Raw genomic sequence first — 25,380 nt, 5'->3', positions numbered from 1 at the left:
TATTCATCAGATTGTGTTAAATGATTCATTTATTATAAAACCTTTTCTAGCAGCTCACACAGAGAGCGAGTTGAGTACTATTAATTATACTACCATAACGAGCCCAGGGCACAAACCAAAGCCGTTCTCACACGGGGCTTTTGCATATCACAGTGAGATCACATTTCCCAGAAACCCGTCTCAAGCTCACGGAAAACTGTTCAGAGAAAACCTGATGATCAGATCATTATGCATGTATGCAAGCACAAGCTTCATCTACACACATCACCTATTCAGCAGACACTCACTGAGAGGCTTCTGACTTCAGGCTAGAAGCTTCATAAGTAAAGCAGACAGAATCAAACCACTTATCGGGATATAAAAGGCCCTTAGTGTGGCGTTGTCTATTTGAATATTCACTAAACAGCTGCGAGAAATGCGCTGAACATTGTAATGTGCTCTTTTGACAAACTTTGATTAGACTGATATCTGGAACAAAGGGAAAGATACTAGACTGTGTGTTCTTTTGTGCGGGATATATACTCATCCCGTGAAGCACAGCAAATCATGTAATTGACTTAAAATTACTGGTACAATAAATGTTTTTTTTTTTTTTTAAGAGATCACATTTGTGGCTTCTCCAGGAACATGTCATCATCAATTAATCACAAAGTTTCTTGTAGGTCTGTCTTAAATGGTTTATACATTACCATTAAAAATGAATTTCTCTTTGGAGAAAATGAATGAGATATTTGCTTCTGGAACACAACCGCTGTGCTCTATTGGGTATTTTAACACAACACTTCCTTTAGTTAGTGATACGGAACGAGATGCCCTTTGCAAATCTCTACACACACTGTTTTGGCAAGGAATGGTCTGTTAAATGCATTTTAATCCTGCATATGTCATCAAATTGTAAAAAAGCATTGATTCAGCCATTATATTGTAGAGTGGAGGAAGGGGGCAGTCAGGAGGGAGCGCCAGACATGTCAAGAGGAAGATTGTTAAAATGTGGTCACATTAGTGAAATTGTGAGGCAAAAAGGTCCATTGACTTTTGGGAATGGTGTAGTGAATGTATGAAGCACAGCTCACAAGTCACCAAGCAGATTTCTGCCGAATTCACATGACCAACACATTGTGTAATCTGTGTATCAAAAGTTTGCATCTTCAAGCAACATTTCAGATTGTGTCAATACTGACATTTTTTGATTTTGCATACTCTTTATTTTATTTACAATCCTTTCTTACACACACACACACACACACACACACAAACATACATACATATATATGTCATATCATTTTCTTCAGTCGCAGCAATACTACATTTTATCTTTAGTGCTGATTTAAACAAAATTTGTTGTTATTATTATTATTTTTGTCTTCAGTAAGTCAAAAAATATCCGAAGCACCCCCCTGAGGAAGACACCTTTGTTTCTCAAACATAGCTAACGGCATCTGGCTCACAAATTCATGAGCGAGGGACAGAGAAGAAAATTATATGATAGCTGAGGGATTACAATAGAAAAAAAAAAATCTAAATGTTGGGTAGAAGTAGGACAATCTGTTGGGTTAATAAAGACAGAGAAAGAGAGAAAGTGTGTCCTTCCTTAATGACAGAGCGTGTCGGAATTCAACCTCAGTTGGCATGGCAACACCGGCGAGAGAACATACACAAGGCCTCATTGACTGGGGTCCTCCTCAGCATCAAATCAATGGCTGCACCACAGACGAGAAAAAAGCCACAAGAACGGAGAGAAAAGAACTAAAAGCACAATGTGAATAACAGGGGAAGGTTAACTATCGCCCTGTCAAATAAACCGGAGATTGGGTGGCTCAGGCATCTGTTTGAGCGGGCGGCCCATTTCAGGAGGAGATAAACTGTGAAAAGAAGAGCAGCGCAGCTGAACATGTAATTTATCCAGTAATAATAGCCAATTAGATGCTGCTTTCTCAGTAGCCAGCAAGGTAACCAATCAGACTGAAATTGCCTTGGCAAAGATTCGTTGGGAAAGTTTGTTCATCGTTGTCTTCATCACAAAGACAGATTACAGTTTCCTTTATCACAGACAGTAATGATAGTTATAGAAAGGACTGAGATGACCTTGGTGTGTCTTGTCATCTTGCGGGAGTGTGCATGTTGACTCGTTGTTAATCCAAAGTCACACACCTCCCATGATTATGGAGTGTGTTGCTAATAAAGATGACTAAACAGTTGTGGCACTCATGTGTGTGACATTTCAATACAAAACCCGTGCTTTATTCACAAAATATTGTGCGGTTAGTGAATAAGATGCTGTTTTTTTGTACTTCGGTGGCAGAATCTGGGAAGGTTTGGAGCAATGAATATTTAAATCGAGTCATTGTTATTCACAGAAGTCAACACAGCTTTCCTTTAGCAATTAACTTTGTGATATCACTGCCCACAGAAAGCAGGCTTGAAGTAAAAATGTTTTAATAATAATAATTTAAAGAATTAAAAAGAAAAGTAAAAAAATGTTCAAACTGATGTGGGTGCCAGACCTTCAGTGTGAGTTAAGGGTCCCCCTGACATAAAAAAAAAAAAAAATATATATATATATATATATTTATTATAAATGCATTGTTTATTTATTGTGTATTTATATATATTTAGGATAGATAAAATCCTAATGTTGCATGACATTTTGGGAAGACTTCATGGAATAGGACTGACACTGTGGAACTGATGTCCATCTGTCATTGGGTATTACACTCATAAAGACAGCAAATAAGTATTAGACAGCAAATAAGTATTTAGTCTACACCATAGTCAGCATTTTATGAGCATAAAGAATGAGTAGGAGGGAAGAAAGAAACAGCATGACTAAATAACAAAATTATCATGAGGGGGTTTATTTTCAGGGCTGAAATCAATGAACTGCAATCAATAAAGGCTTAAGTCAACGTGCTGGCAGAAGTCTATAGCAGTGGCTAAAAAGTAAGCTGACATGTTGTTAGAGAGCAAACTTAAAGAGCCAAAAGTCATTAATTTTTTTTCATTAAGAATTGTTGTTTTATGGCATCATGAGTTACTGAGACCACTGACAAAGCAACAGGGTTGAGTTTAATTTTTACATGAATGCATAAAGATTCAGAGACTACCAATGGGAGCAAAAACCCTTGAAACAAGATACAATAGTTGAAAAACAGCACTTGCTAAAAACTGAGAGTCAATAGCTCTTTATGAATGTTTTAAAAAGCTACATATACTGACAAATCACCTAGTTCTGTTTCATATTATTTTTTGCACTCTAGTTCTGTTCTAATACATAACACAAGTTCCATATTTACATTTCTCATATCAACCTAATAAGATTATCTCAACTCAATATTTCATTTATTTAGTTATTTAGGTAAGCAGCAGTGCAATAAGTGAGAAAATATACTGTCAGCCATTTACTGTCAGCTGCTCGTATTATTACATTTCAACACTGCTAAGTCTGGAGAGACATGCCTATACACATTAGCCTCACATAAACATATGAATAAATGCAGCACAATAATGTGTGTTATCCTTCAGTAATCTGTATGATAATCAGAATGACGAGCCTTCATGTGAACCCTTCAATTAGAAAAACAGTATCTAATTGAGTTTAATACAAATAAATCGGCATTTGAAAGAGACGGTAAACATAACTGGCATACATAATAATCGGCAAAGCAAATATTAAAATTTCTATGTGATTAAATTTGCACTTTTAGCAGATACTTTTATCCAAAGCAACTTCCATGGATTTAAGGTGCACGTCTGAACAGGAATCCAACTAAAGAACTACAGGAATCTAGAAAAAGGAAGAGTAACTGTCTTAAGACATACTATAAAAAGTAGAAGATTATTAACTATAGTTTAGTTCGTTAAAACATGGACAGACAAACAGCATCACCACAACTCTCAAAGGCTATAAACGCTGTTCATGTTCCCGGATGTAACTGAAGCAATGCAACAGGCTACTGAGAGGACACAAGGGATGTTTCAAATAAAGCATTAACAAGTCTGAAAGCACAATGAACAGCGAGACCTGCGATTAGACAAGCTGTTTCAGTCTTGTTTACAAGCTTGCAGTAATCACGCATAAGGCCTGTAAAGCTGCCAGTTTGTTCAAGCTCAGTGTGAACAACACACACCTAAACACTGCTGCTAATGCCTGAGGAACACCTGGAGCAGCCTGGTTAAATCATTTAGTTTAGTTAAGATTAGTAAACGCACAGAGATCCAGTTTACATACACTAGCGCTAATTCCTATTCTTATTGCTAATTTTGTTCGTTGCTCTTCCTCAGAAGCTTTTGGTCTGTGAAGGTGAGTGTGTGCGAAGCATTTTAACTTTCTCCTGCTTTTTATACTAATGAGTTTCCCTACAAATTACTACTGATTTAATTATACACACACACACACACACAGAGAGAGAGGCCTGCTTGTGAGCTATAAGAGAACATTTGTAGATGTTTCCGAGCAAATAAACACATTTAGCAACTATTAGCATGTAAAGGAGGGTAAATGTATCGTTTTTGACTGATCGAGCCCAGAATGAGAATGGAAAAGACTTTGATATTTGCAGATATGCGTTCAGACACACACTGAGAAACACTGAAGAAGTTTGCACACGTTGTACCCGGGAGGCTCGCCACAGAAATGAGACATTGATTTGTAATTGGAGGCATTCGGTCATGAAATCTGTGGACTAATTAAAGAAAGTGAACTTAATGACAAACATTTACATATTCTTCCTGCGAGTTAGCCTGCTCCACCAGCGGGCATTAATCAAAATCTGCAGCCACGCAAACCGAACCGAAAATCAGCTCAATACATTAGCATTACGGCAAAAGCAATAGGATATTTGTGAGGGTGTGTGTTTGCAGTTTGAGAGAGCAATTCAGATATTATTTTTGAAATATGGAAGTAAATCACATTTGTATAAAAATCATTTCTTTTGGAAATGCATCTTTAACATAAAATGCACAGGATCACAATTCATTTTTGCAATGTGAACAATCACATTTGTTTTAAAGCATTTTTAGGGACTGAAAAAGTTGTATTGAAGTATTTTCCTTATATTAAACTAAATACACCAGTATGTGCTATAGATCATACCATTTATCTCTTATATGGATGCTAATTTATACAGCACCAATGTATCAGAATCGTAATGGTTTATTTACTGTAGAAAACAAGATGACTCAACTGTGTATAATAAAGAGCTTGAACCAGTCCTTTATAAGTAATTTATGTCTACTTTTTCAAACTAATTAGCACTTACATCCTCCACAACTACACTTGGCATTGTGACAGTTCTGTTTAATTTATTTCAAATGGCAGAATAATTTATTCGCTGGCAAATTTTTATCTGAATTTTATTACTCCTTATATTGATTTTAGAAGCCCACTCATATATCCAAATAGGATGGCATCATCGTAATGCCACTGTGTCATATCTTGTTCAAATGAAATAATCTTCATACTGTCATACTGGCAGAGACATGTTTTCCTGTCACTTGTCATTTACAACATAGCCAATTATATATGCTGTTTGTATACACACACACACACACACACACACACACATACATACATACACACACATATATATATATATATATATATATATATATATATATATATATATATATATATATATATATATATATATAAATGCTTTTCAAAAGTATATTGTTCTGTGAGATAATGTGTAAGGATAATAATTTGAATTTGAACTACTGTATTTTAAAACACGGTTATTTTGAATTGTAGTAATATTTCACAATTTTCCTATTTTTGATTAAATAAATGCAACATAGGTGAGTGAATTGTTCACTCAAGATAAAAATCAAATCCTGATTAAATAAAGATTAATAACATAATGATAATCAAAATACTATACATGTGGTTTTATCTTGGAGGGGAAGGTATCTGTTGTGTTTGTCACAAACAACAAGTTACCGTGTTCACATCTGTACCGTGGGATTTCTAAACATGACAGCTGGATTTCCAGTCCAGAGATATTCAACTTGGTGAGATTTCTAGGGGTTCTTTCATTGCATGTCACATTTTTTATAAATCTTGACCTCAACTTTTTTCAATGAGTCAGAATTAACTGCTGTGCTAATAGTTGTGCACAGAAACTAACAGCCAAGGTCAGGTTTTTCATTAAAATAATACATTAAATTTCAGTTTGTTCTTCCCAATGATGCTTGCAGCTTATAACACGTGCCACATGGAACCATTCTGTGATACTTTGCTAGATGTTTGTCACTATTACTTGCCATTACATGGATGAGCTCAATCTTTAAATTTCTTTAAATTTCTCCTTTTGTGGCCTGAAAAAAGAAGGGCATATTGCATTAGAACAACAAAGGTGTTAGTACATAATGACTTAATTGTCATCTTTGGGTGAAACTAACCTTATTTTGGATGAGTCCACAATATTTGAGCAATGTTTGAAACTTTTTTTTATTTTTATTTTTATCATCCTAGAGGATAGAAATGTTCCTTTAATCAAAGAATCACACATATACTTTTAAAACAAACTACTACGCAAATGATAAAGAAAAAGTCCTTCATATGGAAGCTAATTAGCATCAGGTACGTCGTGGTTCATTTACTACGAACCAGAAAGTTCAGTCCATTTCATTCTGGCTTCTCTGAGAACCAGAAAAAAACATCCATTTCATGTTCATGATCACTGATCCACTTTTTCAATCAAATATGTTTAAAACACCTGCGTGTGTGTTTGTTTGTGCCTGCTGTGAGCTGTATTATCAGTGTGGCATCAAAATGAACAGCTGATTAAAATGGACCCAGCATGCCTCAGGTTTGCTTGCATGCATAGTAGTCTGAGGTCTGTCTGTGTGCGTGTGTGTGTTTGCATATCTGCATGTGTTGCTTTCGGTGCTCATTTCTGATCATATTTCCCCCCAGGGTTTCTTATGCCATGCATTCAAAAGCAGACAAAGGCAATTTACTTTAGCTGGGACCTGTGGATAAAGCAATCTCCTTGAAGGCAAGCACAGCCCTGAAAATGGGAAACGTTACGGGGAGCAACATGTGGTTTGGAGCTGGAGCAGAGAGATGAGACGGAGAAAGAAAGAGAAAGAGAAAGAGAGAGAGCAGAAAGGTTAGGGAGAGGAAAGAAGAAGGAAGATAAGGCCTAGAAATGGCTTCCCTCGGCACTGGCTTTGTCAGATACAATTTACATCAGCCCTGCTGCAGTTCAGGTGCTGTTCTCCTGGAGAAATGGACTAGGATGTATGTGCAGAGCCTGTTAAGAGTGTGGCGGTGTGTGTGTGTGTGTTCTCATGGTTCTGATGGCCAATTCTGGCTATTGAAGTGTGATCTATTACGTTGTTGTGTAAAGTGTCAACAATGCTTGAAAACAGGGGTCAGAAACCTTTTTGACATAAAGTGCCATTTTTTATCTTTCTTGCTCACTTTGCCATAACAAACCAATTTCTCCCTTTCATTTATACAATACTGTTGATGGGGATGGTAAGATTTTTTGTATGTTTGCTTGATTTTAGAAATTGCAAAGATGCATTAAAATGATCAACATTGACACTATAGACATTTATTCTGTTACAAAATATTAATTTAAATTAAATTAATTCATTTAGCAGACTCTTAGAGCGACTTACAGTGCATTCAGGCTAACATTTTTTAACTAACTTGTTTCCTGGGAATTGAACCCACAACATTGTGCTACTAACACAATGCTGTACCCAGGAACTTGATTAGATTATTATTATTATTATTATTTATAAATACTGTTCACTGAATTCTTTTATAGGCCTATATAAAAAATTATGAAAAAAAAAATATCATGGTTCCACAAACATATTAAGCAGCACAGCTATTTTCAAATTTGATAATAATAAGTGATATTTATTGAGAAGCAAGTCTGCATATTAGAATGATTTCTAAAGGATCACGTGACATTGAAAACTAGAGTAATTATAATGAAAATTCAGCAATAAATGACATTTTTAAATATATTCACAAAGAAAACAGTTATTTTACATTGTAATGGTGTTGTGAAATATATGAAATTATATTACATAAACCTTAATATATTTACATTATTTTCAATATATTGACGTATTTACAATATAATTCAATGTATAGATCTAATATACTAACATATGGTCTTCTCAGGGCCAAATTAATATATGATCTTGAAATGATTTTAGCAAAGCTTAACAAATATTTTATAAAATATAAAAATGTGCACTATATAAAAAATCTCAAAAAAGTGTATCACCAAAATATACTTGAAAGGTGATTAAGACCTTGATTATATGATTATAAACAGTATATCAAGTTAACACGTTATTATCACGGAAAAAGTACCTTATTTGTTGAAAGTGTTTGCAAACCAGATGTTATTACACTTTTGTTCATAAAGCAGTAGGCCTAATTTTAATTCTTTTTATGCATTATTACTTTTGTGCATAACAATGTGATTAATTGTGTGTGTGTGTATTAAGCACAGTTTGGAAAAAAAGTCAAATTGTTGAATATATCAAGTAGTCAAAAGTGCTGCTAACCAAAACAAATGAATGAAAATTATTGAATGTACAATAGTTGTGGGCTAAATACAACCAGGGGCCTGTTTCATAAAACAAGTTTACCAAATAAGCCAGGTTTATTTCAGTTAGTCTGACTTATTGTCAGCTGATTTGGTTTAAAATAAGTCAGACTTTTTTTGGTTACATGATTAATACAGTTAACTAAACTAAAACCATAAAACAGCTATTGTTACTTGAAATAAAAATACTCTCTAACTAAAATTAAAAAAATACTTCAACAATTTTTTTTTAACTAGTTGCCAAGCCAATAGTTCTCATTTTGATTTAGTTTGTCTTAAAATAACTAAAACAAGAACTGGAAGAAAAATATGAGAATGATATGATTATTTTTACAAAATAAGTAAAGGAAAACAGAACATATGAATAATAAATAAAACTATAAAATAATAAATTTAAAAATGTGAACTATAAATGCATAAAAACAGATTCAAAATATTAATACAAATTATAACAGTATCTCAATTATAATACATAACTGTGAAACTGATCTCACAGTCTTGTTTGCGAATAATGTGACTACTTTGTTCAAGATCATGTCAACTCGACTCTTTGTCCCGAGGCTGTGTATGGTTTATATGGCCAGTCCATGTGCTCTTTTCAGTCACGCATAATGCAACGTGATTGGTGTAATCATCCCCTGTGGCGCTCTTGGGTGGCTCTGAAATAAGCCAGCACGCCATCGCAGGTCTGTGTCTTTTGACCGTCCGCTGTGAATTATCTGAACATTACGGCACTAATAACCGCACAGAGCTAATGGAGACAGATGAGGAAAAAGAGGAGTTGATGAAAACTGTTTTGTTTAACGATTGAAACTGGGAGCCTTAATGACACAAGACGTCTCTTCCCCAACTTATTCATTTGTCTTGGGGACACAGAGTAAAATAGTTGACCTGACATTTAACGCATGGGTGACGTCCTGTAGTTTTCTTACATATAAAGATGAATAATAAAAGACCCGCTATCTTGTAAGCACTTATCTCGCAAATTAACTTTAGCAGTCTTTGTGTCCCAGCCTGTTGTCACGGTGTTCATGTCCTCGCAAAGACGCTCCCACGTGAAAGCTTTAACACAAACTACCTGTGTCTCGAGTCCTTTGTCAATTTGACAGAAATTACAAAACCATAAAAGGATATTTCACCAAAGAACTGAACATTTGGTCATTATTGACTTCTTCTGTCATCTTTATCATTATTTAAAGATTTTGTTTGGACAGATGTAACTAAAAATGGTAACCCGAGAACTCAAAGCTAGTCGGGTAAGCAGCCCAGCATGCTTTTTAAACATTCAGAACACAATGGAACCTTCTTTAGAACATTAAGAGTCAGTCACTTGATTAACCTTAAATCAGTGCTGAACTTGACATTGTCTGTGGCACATTCATTGACTACTAGTGGTAATGTTACCTTTTAAAAAATACCTGCTAGAATGCTATAAAAAGTACTGTGTGGCACACTTTTAAAAAAGAGATAATGGTTATTTAACTGTATAATAATAATAATAATCATGAATTAACACAGATTTGAACTTGATGGAACCCCTAAAGGCACATGATGATGGGTAAAAATTATAGGACAAATTATAATTGAATGCTTTTTCATCCTCTGAAACAACAACAACAAAATGATGTTACCCCAAGAAACTTTGCATTCTTGTAAAACTTTTTGTTTAAAAAACAATTGTGTTCGGAGAGATTTTCTAGTTAGATGACAGTATGAGAATTCAAAAGATTTGTGGAAAACTAGTGTTAATATTATAAAAAATATTATGACAAAAAATGTTAATTGACAGTCTTTTTTTCCCAAGGCAATAAAAAGACATGATGGCATTGGCATCATTAAAGAGTATGATTATTTTAACATGCAATATCACTGATGAAAAAAGATGAGTAAAATGTAGTAAAAGAAAATAAAAACTCTTTACACTCAATTTTTTCCCCTATATTTTCTTCAGCAAAACACAGGAGAAAAAATACAACCCAAAACGGGTTTTCAGGCTTGGGGTTGTTGCCAGATGTCAAGACTTTCAAACCTTCTTTCAGAGATTTTCTTTAAAAAGCCCTGTTTTAATTTATCTTTGCAACCTGGCAACCATTTGCATACACTCCTTTTTTTACTGCAGAAAAAAAAAAAAAAAACATGGACAAATAAAAGTGTAATACAGTTTGCGATGTTAGTGGCTAAATCTACCATTCAACTTTCTTAGTGAGAAAATTTAATCCATCCAATGAAACATGGATCTGAACCATACTCTTTGCGAATGAGGTTTCTGAATAACCTCAAATCAACCTGAATGCTGTACCACAATAAAAAAGCCCTTATTGCTGATGTTTTAATAGAAAAAAAAAAATCGTTATTAATATTAATATTTGTAGCTTTTGAGAGAAAGTTTTGAGTTTTTGTAATGCACACATTGTGTTTGTATTTTTGATAATATAATAAATCATGAAACTAGGTGAGGTCATATAAATCATGTATGTTCTTACAGGTCAAAGTCTTGCATTTCACTTTTTTCCCATCACCATGTTCCTTTAAAGACTAAATAGGATTTATACTTATATAAAGATCTGCAGTGACAATCCCATTCTCCTCTGATAAAAAACAACAACAACAAAAATAGATTCTCGATGGAGATGCTCAACCCTATACGGCCAAAAGGAATGATAATAGTTAATTAATTGTATGAATAATTATATCAACACATTTGGGACATGTTGATGGCTTGTCAAATAAAGTTAAAGATGGGTGAAACTGCCAAAGCACATGAATATATATATCTTGTAATAAATACTGCAATATTCAATAAAAAAAAGAATAGGCTATTTTGATTTCATTGTGAGTTTAATAAATCTCCTCCACTCAATTCCAATTCCATTACAGAAGTCAGGGTGAGAGATCATGAGGTGTCCTCTCAATTACATTTTCATTGCTTTGTTGCACTGAATTTGGCAGTTGAGTTGAATCAGCACGTGTCTTGTTTCCCACAATTCTTGTGAAGAACTTTTAAACCGTCTCTGAGCTTCAAAGGCCTGTGTAAATCCAGCTTCACCAAAGATAAACTGTCTACGGTGAACGTGCGTGAGGTTTCATATGTCTACGGGACACCCCTGCCAATCTGCACTGACGGTAAACTCTTGTTCAGAACTCATTATTGCTCTGACCTTCCTCAAACAAACTAAAGTTGCCAGTGCAACAGACAGATTCAACAAATGTATATGGCACACTACATCTTGTAGAGAAGCAAAAACTGCTGACTGTAGGCAAACACACCATTACATCCCCTCTCTCTTCATTTTCCTCATGTCATCCATTGCTTTTGTCTGTGTATACATGATGCAGTCTCATTTCTTCCCACTCTCCGTCTCTGTCTGTCTGACAGTAGCTCTTATTCTCCAGTTACACCTTTCATAAATGGCAGGGTGAAAGGTGCCCACCGAAGGTAATAGCACGCCTAATCAAATTTCCCCCACCAAGAAAAGAACAGGAGAATGTAATAAAGGAAACGAGGTGGGAGCTGGAGAGGATCGACCTGCCCCCTCATCCATCCACAACAGGACCTTGTCCCTCCATCAGTGATGAAGAGAATAAAAAAAAATGCAAGAGAATATTGAAGAAAGCAGAAACTGAATGACAGGTCCAGCATGGTGATGGAAACCGATCCAACACTGGAGTAATGAGAAAGAAAAAAGATGAGAGAGAAGTGAGAGAAACTCACGAAAAATGAATGGTCTCTGCTGATAGTGTCATTTACTTGGAAATGCTGTCTGTGTTGGTTTAGAGCACGGTTCACTGGAGGAAATGATACAAACACGATCACAGTGCAATTTGCACACCATAAATCCAAAATCTGCAAGTCGAGCTGGAGTTTAGGTTATTGTATTGTATTTGATACATCAGGCTTTTATAGTCATTTACTGATCATAGCATTTAAAACTCATTTTTGAAGCATTTCTTTTAATTTCCTAATTTTTCATCGTGGACAAAAAACAAAAGATCCTAAGAAATATCTGCATATTATATATATTTTTTTACTTTTAATAAACAATTTTAAAATATGGTGGGCATATTACATAAACGAAAAAAAAAAAAAAACTTTAAGTATGCAATTTGTTCAAGATTGTAGAAGTATTGAGTGCATTTCCCATATAGCTAACTATGGTCATTAGCTCCATTGAACTCTATTGGTAAAGACAGAACTTGTGACCATAGTTGCTTTTGGGAAATGTACCCCAGACATGCATTAAATATGATACATACCGCATTATATCTGGGTAAACATTGTCAGTTACAATGCCCTTCTCCATCACTTGATTTTCCTTTGATTGATTACTGGTGCAGTGATCAATAGAAAATCTCATTTAAATGTGTTTGCGCTAAAAAGACAATGACTGATAAAACTTCATTAGTTAAACACAATGGTTAAACTTCATTGTGGGCGGGTAACGAATAAGACACAGGTGGAGCAACTGTTTAGTAAATTAGCCACTGGATATCTACAAAATGTGCTGGATGAGAATAAAAGAGTATAAAGAAACATACAAAACAAAGAGAGGGAATAGCTCAAGCAATAAGGGAAAATGCAAAAGAAGCAGATGAAAGAGGGAAATGGATCATACACAGTAAGCTCAGTGGTGCTTCTTTTGTCTTTAAGAAGTGCCTACGCCAGCTGGAGAGATTAGAGCTCTGGACGTCCCAACAGACCTAGATTAAAGCTAACAGGCGTTATTTAGTCCTAAACTCCTGGTTTTAGATCAATGCCGGACTGGATTAAGTATTAAATTTGTCATATGACATGACTAGGGACTCCCTATTACAAAGGCAGCTAGGTAACTCAGTTAACGTTGCATTCAATTTCACAGTATCAAATTAAGAAAGGGTCCATTTCTGTTTGTCTGTGTGATTTTTATCCTGCAAGGTTATCATTTTTTATTCTGGAAAGATTAGACTTTGGTCAAACAACTATTTAGTTTAACAACTGTTTAAAATCTCTTGACTTCTTTATATATAAAATAACTCCATGGAAAAATTGTCTTTTTAAAATTTGATAATATCACAGTTTAAGGGAATCATGTTGTTTTTAATTTACTCAACACAATGCTATTCCAAACCTGTGAGAATTTCTTTTCTTTTCTTTCTTTCTTTACTTTTTTTTATTTTTTCTTCTGTGGAACACAAAAGGTGAATTTGCTGAGAATATTTTGGCTGCTGTTTTCCATATAGCCTAATGAAAATAAATGATGTATGAGACCGTCAAGCTTCAAAGTGACAAAAGATGCATCATAAAATTAGAAATCTACTTTAGTAGAACACTATATTCCAAATCTAATGTACAGCAGCCAGCATATTCTTCAAAAATCTAACCTTTACATATGGAATAAAGAAAGTCATACAGTTATTATTATGATATTTTTACTTAAATATTCATATAATTAAGCGGGATCTACAACAGCACAGCACAGCCGAAAACAAAAAATATTGGACAGCATATTCTAATACAGTAAATAAGCTTCAATAACTGACTGAGTTTGTGCCTGGAGTTAAGTTCATCCATATACTTCAATACAACCTCTAAACAGCTTACAGAGAAGTGGGAGATGACAAAAAACTGCTTTGAAATCTATTTATATCAGTAACACTGTTGTATTTTAGCTCATTGACACAGATTTCATCGCCTCAATTCAAGCAGCAACAATTTCAATTAAACTTTTCCCCCATAAATTGAATTTTATAATCCCAGCATTATTACAACTAGTAGTGCTTTGAACGATTATGTAATAGTGGCATCCATAATTGTAATCGTGATTAGAAATTTGATTGTGCAGCATAAATCGGTAATGGTTCATTAATATTTTAGTACTTTAGTACACTGTTGTTTACACCACAGCTTAGTAGTCTGAATACATACTTATTAACAAAAATAAACAAACAAACCAAAAAATAATAATGAAAAAATTAAAATAAATATAGTCACATATAAACACACCGTACAGCATTTTTTTAATGTTTCCAAAGAAGTCTCTTATGAGCATCAAGGCTGCATTTATTTGATCAAAAATATAGTAAAAAATATTTACATTTTTTTTTCCTGTTTTTAATACATTTTAAAATGCAAACCATTTCTGCAATGCAAGGCTGAATTTTCTGCATCATTAATCCAGTCTTCAGAGTCGCACGATCTTTTAGTAATCATTCTAATATGCGGATTTGCTGCTCAAGAACCATTTCTTATTAGCATAAAATTGTGCTGCTTAATATAATTGTGGAAACTAATACTTTTTTCTAGATGAACGGAAAGTTCAAAATAACATTTATCAGAAATAAAAATCTTTTGTAGCATTATACATATTTTCACTGCACTTTTAATCAATTTAATGCTTTTGTAGAAAAAAAAATACATTTCTTTAACAAAATTTTTATTGAACCCCCATTTTTAAAATGGTATATGTGTATACATAATTTGTTGAATAAGTAAAAAAGCATTAGAACAAAGCAGAGGAAACCATCTTTCAGTATTATTATATTCTGCTTTGGCGGGGAAAAAAGAGAGAAAGAGAAGGAAATAAATGACATTTCTGATACAGACAAGGTGCATACTCTGCTATGCAAAAGGCCTGTTTACTTAGGCGTTTCATTTCTGCGGTGCCACACTGGGCTTCATGATAACACTGCGCTTAATCTTTCAAGTTTACAGACTTCCACCCAACTGCATTTAATGCAGAAAATTACACCTGTCAGTGCAGAGCCCAGTTCATTAACTCTACTTCCAGATCTGTGGAGAAATGCGATTAAGAGTATGATGACACACAAAGACTGCAAATCCACACTTAATTACAACCAGCATGTTTTTTTCTTCTGTATCCATCAACACGGTCCTATTTTCCAGATTAATTTGAGCATGCAAATAAGATTTTGAAATGGACTAAACAACTTTCGGACGAAGACCCCCTTGGGTCACTGATTCAGTATTCTAATATGGAGGAGAAAGTGTGATGTAATGTTAAATATTGGGTAAGTTTAAAGGGCTAGTTCAACCAAAAATAAAACTTCTGTCATTAATCACTCACCCTCATGTCATTCCAAACCCGTAAGACCCCATTGTCAGAACACAAATGAAGATATTTTTAGATAAAATCCTAGAGTTTCTGACCATGCATTGACAGCAACACAACTAACACACGTTCAAGGCCCAGAAAGATAAGTAAATCTGTAAAATAAACCATGTGACATCAGGGGTTTAAATGAAAACAAAAAGTGTTACAATTTTTTCCCCCTATTACTACAGTATTAGAGAAACCTGTATGACAACAGTCATTATTTTTCCATTTCCGCTTGGTGACACAAGTGTAATGGAAATGAAGCATTTCGGCTTTTTGACTTCATGCATTGCTCTGACAGCTTTCAACAACTTCAAAGTAAAATCTTTTCCAAAGCAAACTCTTAAGTCCATCACATGGTATTAAAATCCTTCCTTTAATAACTCTGTTGATGTCCAGTTATTCTAATCCCAATATTACTATTTGACGAGTCGAGGAAAATCTGTATTTAGACACATTTAACATTTATAGTGGCCCCAGAAGGAATTTGGACACTTTTAGAAAACTTAAATTAAACTTAAACATCAAAAATGCAAAACATCAAACCCAAAGGCATCTACAAACAAATGCTGAAAGAGTTTATTTATTTATTAACTTATTTTTCAGAACTAACTATGTCAAGGTCATTTTAGAAGATGTGTGAAGTCAGTTCAAATAAAGGCCACTTTCTTTGATATTCTGCTCTGCAATGCAAAGGTCATCTTTGTTTCTCCAATTTCAGACACTTTTATGTCCCAGTGGATGATTTTTAATAAAACTAAGAAAGTTTATCTTTTTTTATTATAACACTGAAAATGTATATATATTTTTTTACCCTTGTCCCAGAGCCAGACTTTCAATCTAAAAATAAAAAAAAATAATTATAAAAATATGAATTATTAACTACGATGATCAAACAAACAAACAGTGACATAAACCATGTCAATGTTTATTGTGTTAAAATAATTTGTATGAAATGTTCAAAAACTGTGGCTGCCCTTCAATTTTGGTTTGTTTTTTATTTCTCAAAATGTCTGTGTAATTGTTTACCAATGAGAAACGGTGTTAGTAAAGAGATTGGGATAAAACCTTTTAAATAAACTAGTGAGCATGTGAAGAGTATGTTTTAAGAAACATTTTACACTTTTTTTTTTTTTAAATACAGCTCCACAGGACCAAAAGCACCCATAGTTGAAGAAATGCGTACATTTTTAAGTGTTGCTTGGAGGGAAAGTTCACCCCAAAATGATGTTTCTGCTTACCCCAAGGACATTCAAGATGTAGGTCACTTTGTTTCTTCAGTAGAACACAAACTGAGATTTTTTGCTCAAACCGTTGCAGTCTATCAGTCTTATTATGTAAGTGGATGGGAATCATGGCTAAAACATACAATAAAACTAAAACAACTTCTTCTTGCTTTATGGCAGATCGCAGACTTAGCATTGCATTGACACTCTATCTACAATCTCAATTAAGAGTGTTAATGGTCCACATGAGAGATAGGTGGCAGTAATGCACTTTTAAGTCTGAGATCCACCATAAAGCAAGAAGAAGAAGAAGATGACGCTTCATGTGCCTGCTGCTTGAGGACGCGCTCAGGAGAGTTCTAACAGTTCAGACATTGCATGAATCAGAGGTAAAAAATGATATAAATACTGTTCAGTTTCTTGCACAGAACGATCGTTTTGTTTCTTTACACACCAGTGTATCGTCACGAGCTGCAGGTTTTAATTTGGTTTTGTTTGTGTATGTTTTTTTTTATTGTTTGTTTTAGCTGTTATTCCCATCCACTTACATTATAAGTCTGATGGACTGCAATGGTTTGAGTTAAAAATCTCTGTTTGTGTTCTACTTTGGGTGAACTATCCCTTTAAGTTGACCTAATTCTTTTTGAGAGATATTACAACATCATAAAGGTCCTGCTCTGTCTCCAACAAAAAATAAAAATAATTCTGGTTAAGTCCAAAGTTTGAGTGAGGACCTGATTAGATGTAAATAGACAAAGCTGAGACCAACACAACAATATCTGAAGCTCTCAAATTCTTAGACAACTGCATGCAATTTCCAGCAAGTAAATTACAGGACAGCCTTCATTTCAAACTGAGGATGAGCTAGTTTATGGTAACTGACCTCTGTCCATAGCTGGACTCTTTACGGCGACAATGAAGTGTCACAATCCTGTGACCTTCTGTTCTGACATCTTGACTAACCATCCAAAGCGTGGGGTTACTGGGTCGAGCACCAAGGAATGCCACTCCATCTTTTAACTTCACCCTGCATTTTAGAGAAAGATAAAAAAAGAGAGATAAACATCAATGCACTACAGTAAATACTGTACATCACAGAGGCACACATCACTAAGAAAGTTGAATACTTTTTTAAACATTTTTGACATTACTGAGTGTTTGATTGGTTGATTCCGACGTAATATTTTAATAAACAATAAATCAAACATTTAATAAACAATGTCAATGCAAAAAAAAAAAAAAAAATTGCAGGATCTATCACTCTCTATTTCTGCATTATACTAAATGAGAGATTTATATAGAGCTGATTGAGTTCTGCTGTTGAAGTGCTTCAGTCTCTCTGTGTCTCTCTATGGCCTACACTTGACCTACTGAAGAACAATCCACATTAGTATTGAGCATTTAACCAGAGACCTGATTATAACCATTATAAGCTTTCAGGTTTTATTTATTTATTTATTTATTTTGCCAGCTGAAGAGCTCTCATAGTTAAGTAGAGCCTGTAGCAGATTTTGTACGCACCACTTGAGTTGTGGATAATCTACTCAGACCTATATAGTAGCTAATATACAGACTGGGAAAATCTGAATGTTTTAAGCAGTAGAAATGAGAGATTTGAGAGATTTTCCTGACTGAAGATCAGACAGTGACTTCCTAATAACTTAAACTTTAAAGATTCTTTCATGGTTTTTCATGTTAATTTTTGTTGTTGTTTTATGTTGAAGACCCTTACGCTCACCAAAGCTGCATTTATTTAATCAAACATATAGTAAATATATACTGTAATATTGTGAACATTTTTTGCAATTTAAAAGAACTGTTTTCTGTTTTATATATTTTGAAATATAATTAATTATTGGGGTGCAAAGCTGATTTTTCAGCAGCATTACTCCAGTCTTCACCGTCACACTGATTTGATGCTCAAGAAACATTTCTTATTATTAGCAAAGTTGTGTTGCTTAATTATAGTGGCAACCTTTTTTTAAGGATTCTGTGATAAAAGGAAAACTCAAAAGAACAGCATTTGTTTTTAAATATAAGTATCTTGTAACATTGTAAAAAATGTTTTTTTTTTTTGTTTTTTTTGGTGCTGTGCCTGCTGCTAGAGTGTACCATCACTATTCCCAGTAAAAATAAAATGGGAACACATAGTTAACATTTACTGCGTACAACAGTCTTATAGTGACAAGGGTCTCTACAGTGACTAGCGGGATAAAAAAAAAAAAAAAAACACATACAAAGGAATAGTAGTCTAACTGAAAGAACTACTGGGAAGAAAGGCGGAGAATTTAGGCCAATTCACCCAGACACACTAGCGTGTCATCTGTAATGAAAAAGCAGAGTGGATGTGAGCTTGAATAGATTCCATTCTCCCCACGCTCTGAACCGCTCAGGGCCAGCAAAAATAGAGAGCAACAGAGGTACAGGCCGGCCACAAGCCAGTAATAGGATGACAAATGGCCGGCAAACAGCCAATCAAAAGACTCGGTTGGGTGTGGAACCGCATTAGCATGTGACAGGGGGCCATGATTGACCCAGGGGAGATAACAGATGGAGAGGCACCCGAAATGAGAGAGGTCTAGCTTGGCCACACATCCCTCATTACTAGCCTCCTCTGATCCTTGCAGACCGGCCCTGTGATTCATAATTGGTTCCACCGTTGGACGACAATGTGCGTTTGTTTGAGTACACAGTGCTTCATTAAATTAGTTAAATCTGGTCTGTGAACAGATGTGGTCAGATGGAGAATAATGAGCTGAGTGATGGCAGTGCAGGTCTGAGAACAGGACACATCAAAAAATATGAGCGTGTTGCTCGTAATGTTTATCTTTACTCTCCAGTCTCGAAAGACTAGGGCAAAAACAACTGCCCCTATATCTGCGGTTGGTCTTTGACCAACATGCTGAAAGTTTAAAAGGTGGCAGATTGTGGTGTCACAGTAGATCAATTCATTACAAGGCTAACATATTCTTGGCATACGCATAATACCCCTGTGGCTGAACCCGAGTCTGCAGCTGATGCTTTTTGAATATGCCACAACTCCTTTAAAAACTGTCTGCAGCTCATACTGTATTATCAAGATACAAAAACAGAAAAAATAAAGAACTCAGAAACCATCAAAGTCATCCATAACAAGCCAACTAGTTTGCTTTCCATTGCCTGAAAAATGCTATATGCATGTGGATTGTAAAGGACTATTTTTAGGACCTAATTTTTTAGGTTGAAACATATATAGTGCCAAATGAGCTTGATCTGCCTTACCTTTCTTAACAAGAACAAACTGTGTTTGAATGTGAAGTTGAATGTGAAGCAGAGGTAAGGCCAGAAATATTTAAGTGGGCGGGTCTACATAAAACTGGGTGGGCAAAGTATAGCATATGAAAACTGCATATCAAATTGCCAACAGAAAATACAGCACAAAGATTCAATACACAATACTACTAAAGCATTGAATCAATTAATTTTAATGTCAACATTTACTAATATATTTTTAAAATGAAAAGTTTTATCTGTTAACCATACCGTAGCTAACGAAAAGTTGAAATTTTATTAGTCATCAAAGATTAATTTATACTGTACCAAATGTATTTGTCATTGTTAATGTTAGTTAAGGCATTGCCAAACGTTAAATAAAGTTTACTGTAGACAAAGTATTTGTAGTCATTTGTAGGCGGTCTGGATTCAGTGCGAAGACTTACATTTTATTTCGGAAATCCAATATATACTTTTTAAATTCGGAATGAGGTTTGTTTCACTATTTTCAAATTCAACTCTCAAATTTAACTATTTTCAAACACTCACATCCTCACATTGTTTACATAATTGTGGCAGAAATTCACCAATCATTATTTTGACAAGCGTATGGAAAGCACCTATAGGAAGAGGGAAAATTAATAAACTGCCTGTAATTGACCATGAAAACTTACGCTAAATATAGTTTAAAACACATACATGAAGTTATAGTGAAACTGTATACATTTATAATTATCTTTTGATAAATAGCTTCTCACTTGGTGTGTCCCAGCTGAAAGTGGGTGGGCCATTGCCCACCCTTGCCCATGCGTAGTTCGGCTCAGTGGTAGAGCATTGCATTAGCAGCGCAAAAGCTTGTGTTTCAATTCCCAGGAAACACACATACTGGTAAAAAATAAAAATAAAAAAATAAATAAAAAAACATTATACCCTGAATGCACTGTAAATTGCTTTGGTTAAAAGTGTCTGATAAATGCATAAATGTAAAATGTCTGTAAAATGCAAATGCATATACCAGAAATGTCAATTTGCCGTCAACTGACTGATATTTACCGCCATGTAATGGATTTATTGTAGAATGAATGTGAAAACATATCTAATTTACAGAATGTTGGAACTGACATTAAGTGTGTGGTGGATATTTCAGTATGCTTGACATTAATTGCATTATATAAGTCACTATATAAGGAACACAAGTTTCACTCTTAAGTTAAACTAATTGCATTTAACTTTTTTATTATAATTATTATTATTATTTAATTGCAAATAACATGCATATTTTATAGATTTTAAGACTCGGAATGTCAAATGGACTTTCTTTACAACTTGCCTGCAGAATCGAGACACCATGAGCAAAGATGGCATATTTAAAATCAAAAACTTTGAGTCCTGCACTAACTCGAGTCCTGCACTAACTGAGCTCCAGCCATTGAGATGACTGTGAATCAGAGGTGTCAAGTAACGAAGTACAAATACTTCGTTACTGTACTTAAGTAGAAATTTGGCGTATCTATACTTTACTTGCACTTACATTTTCACGCAAGTATCTGTACTTTCTACTCCTTACATTTTAAAAATAGATTCGTTACTGCTATTTCATTTCGACTTGTTTTCATTCCGGCTTGTCACCATTCAAAAAAAAAAAAAAAAAAAAAAACAACAACTATCCAGATAAATCGCGCCATCCGGATGGAGTGAATTTGATTGTGGTTGGATGAGAAGTATAAACAAATACCATTCCGACAGCCTATTGGTTTGTAACTTACGCGATCCATCGCACCTGCACGTGACACAAATCACATCACACTCCAGCAAGGAGTAGCCAGTTTTGGGTTTGTTTATCAAAAAATATATTTCTTAAAAGAAGGGTTGGGTATGGAACCGGACCGGTATCCGATCGCCTCAGAGTCAGTCGGCTTAAATTTCATATGAAACCGGCGTCAGACCGGTCTCCTCCCGTCTTTCAGCGCGCTCTTCAATCCACAGACCGCAGCAGAGCAGCGCGAGCTCAAACAGAGACAGAGGACACAAGGTGTGTGTTTATCAATAGATTGTTAGAATCTGTATCTGTGTCATAAATACAGTTTACAAAAGGTCACGAAGAAGCAGTCGCTTTCTCATCTACTGTAAAGTTTTCGCTTGTCACAGCCGTTTCCTCCAGCGAAAATCTAGCCCTTAACATATGAATGAACACATATTTTAAATATACTTAATATACTAAATATACTTATTAATTTAATCATACATACTTTATACATACACTAACTACTGTACAAAAGTCTTAGGCACGTTAGTATTTTCACTTAAAAGAATGGTGTTCGGTATAATATATTTTGCTGTAGTGTCAGTAGAAAATATCAGTTTACATTTCCAAACATTCACTTTGCTGTTGTCAAACTGCTTGTGCATTCAAAATCGCATTAGATTATTATTACAATTAATGGCAAACTGATATTTCCTACTGACACACTACAGCAAAAGATATAAATAACTGGCTTAAAACCCTTTTTTGGGGTGAAAATACTAATGTGCTTAAGACTTTTGCACAGTACTGTACTTTACAAACGACATTGTTGCTACTTTATAAAGACTGAGCATACAGTAATTCACAGAACTGATTAAAGACAGTGACAGACAGCACTCATTTTAACTAAATATCAGAGTGAGTGACAGATACAGTAGAAATATTATGTGTGGTTTTGTATTAAATAATGACCCAGATTGGGAAATACATTTATTATCCTTAGATTAAGGGAAGCACAACTTGGGAAATGAGAGCATCCAAGGTGAAAGGTATGGATTTATTTTAAATATTTGTAATGTTCTTTAAAGTTATCCATAGTTTTTTTTTTTTTTGTTCTTTTTTTAAAGTATCGGTTCAGACACCGTTTAGGCGCCTGTACTGTTTTAAAAGTATCGAAAAGGCACTGGACCCTAATTAAAAGTTATTATTTCTCACTAGCTCATTTACCAAATGAGTACTTTCTCTTCCTCCTCCACAAATTAAGCTACTGTAGGTAGTTCGGTAGCGAGACGTTTTTAATAAATTATCGTTTGCGATTGACGATGCGATTGACTGAACATAGCAGACTTATGTACCGAATACAGGAAGCTATCAATCAAGAAGGTATCAGGATTATGAGTGTATTTTCATTTTTAGTTATTGATTAATCACTTGGATTAATCATTAATTTTGACAGCACTATAATGTTTATTGTAAATAGACAACGATGCAAGTGTAATTGTTACTAAGCCTGCACTGATGTTCTTGTCTATTGCCCTCGCAGATTCCTGCAGCTAAGCTTGGATGTACATTTACATTCCATTAAAGCTTATTGATGACATGCCTCTGAAGTCTGACTTTTTGGACCATAGCAATACTTATTGGCAACTAGTCATCATATCTCTAGCTCTTTAACGTATTTCCATTGTACTAAAATGCATTCATTTTCAATGGGCATTTATGTGGCTGAAACATGTAGCTTAGTGCATCCCAAATTTTTCAACATGAACATTTTAATATAATATTATAGTCATTATGGCCTTTAGAAAAATGTTTTTTTGAGGAGGGGTAGTTCACAATAGGCCCCTGTGGTGCAACCCAAGCTTTTGTTCTTAATGGCATTTTTTCCCTTACATTACTTTTACTTTTATACTTTAAGTAGTTTTTTAAACCAGTACTTTTACACTTTTACTTGAGTAAAAAGCTTGAGTTGATACTTCAACTTCTACAAAAGTCTTTTTAAGCCCTAGTATCTATACTTCTACTTGAGTAATGAAAGCCAATACTTTTGACACCACTGCTGTGAATACATAGTATTCTGCAGGTATCACAGATCTCCTTTAGTTATTGTTGTTCAGTAAGCCAAAGAAAGGCATGCTTTTCCAGTGCATATTGGCAGAAGACATTTTTAAATAAATCTTAAAATACCATTTAGAAAATGAATCTGATTGGTTGAGCCGCATTCCAAGCTGTTGTAAATTACACTACAAACATACACCTTTGGCCACCTTCTGTGTGTTGCTCGGCAACTACTTTGTTGGAACCACAACTGTTTCTGAGGAACTACATTGTTTGATGGAAGAATATTGTTTTTATTTATATCATTACACTTTATTTGCTCTGTTTTATTCTGTGAAACCCCTTACGAAAGGAAAATATATTTACCAATATATTTCTTAAAATATATTGTAATATATTGTAATATATTATTTTTCCTTTTTATTTTCTAATATTTTATATATTTGAATACATTTAATAATATATCAATGATACATATATTATATAATATATTGCCAAATATACAAATGATTGCCGCTTTCAATATATTGCAATATATTGGAAAAAATAATATATATAATAATATATGCCTAATATATTACATGATATTTTCCAGTATACTGCATTATATTTTTGTTTTATAAGGCACCTTACTACATATATGGAATAACAGTTTAATTAAAGCAATAAGCCCAGTGAAGCCATGGTTTACAGTGAATTTATAACAGATAAGGGGGTTATAAATTCATTGTAAACCATGGCTTATTGGGGTTGATTGCTTTAATCCACAACTGAAGATACTAATATAAAAATATAACATTTATATTTTATAAAATTACTTTTTTTCACTTAGAAATTGCTACTTAGTTTCACAAACAATTACAAAGAATCTCCAATGGGCATGTTGTGATATGTAAAATTGTGTTAAAGTTAAAAGTTAAATTTCTTATAAAACATAATTTTTTACAGTTTTGGTACTGCCAAAGGCTTGCTAAATATTTTCCCATTCATTTAAAAGCATGTGCAAACTGATTTCAGAGGTGTTTAAGGAGTGTACAAACCTTTCATGTCAAGCTTTTTTTTTTTTTTGGTAGAGAAGACTGCATTTGTCACGAACACAAATAGCGCAGAAGCAGTGAAATACTGTCTCTGCAAGACCGCATAGCTCTTAAAATGTAAATTCAACTGAAGCAGAAAATAAAGTTCAAGAAAAGCAGAATAAAACAAAGGGAGGCTATGTGTCTATGTATATACAAATATACTGTGTAAATAAATCTAAATGAGTTCAGGCAAAACAGGATAGCAAAGCAATAAGTTACTCACTATATAAACATCTCCTGTATGCAACAAAGTACAGTAGGGCAAAGAGGCAGAGTTGTGAAAAGTCCGTTACCGATATAAAATCTGTGTTATGTGGTACTTTCACCGCCCTGGCTGTTCTAGCTTTGATT

At 34.3% G+C, this 25,380-nt stretch overlaps 1 protein-coding gene across 1 annotated transcript in view; it reads right to left on the bottom strand.

The window, feature by feature from the left end:
- Window positions 1-25,380, bottom strand: part of si:dkeyp-14d3.1 (transmembrane protein 132C) — a 207,553-nt gene that overhangs the window by 78,914 nt on the left and 103,259 nt on the right. The window contains exon 3 of the mRNA XM_052563064.1: window positions 17,780-17,923. Coding sequence (XP_052419024.1) covers window positions 17,780-17,923 — 144 coding nt within the window. The remainder of the gene's footprint in view (window positions 1-17,779; window positions 17,924-25,380) is intronic.

This window comes from Carassius gibelio, chromosome B8 (genome assembly GCF_023724105.1).
Source record: "Carassius gibelio isolate Cgi1373 ecotype wild population from Czech Republic chromosome B8, carGib1.2-hapl.c, whole genome shotgun sequence".
Taxonomy (NCBI): domain Eukaryota; kingdom Metazoa; phylum Chordata; class Actinopteri; order Cypriniformes; family Cyprinidae; genus Carassius; species Carassius gibelio.
Note: the sequence above shows the minus strand (reverse complement) of the source record. Positions and strands in the feature narration are given on the sequence as shown.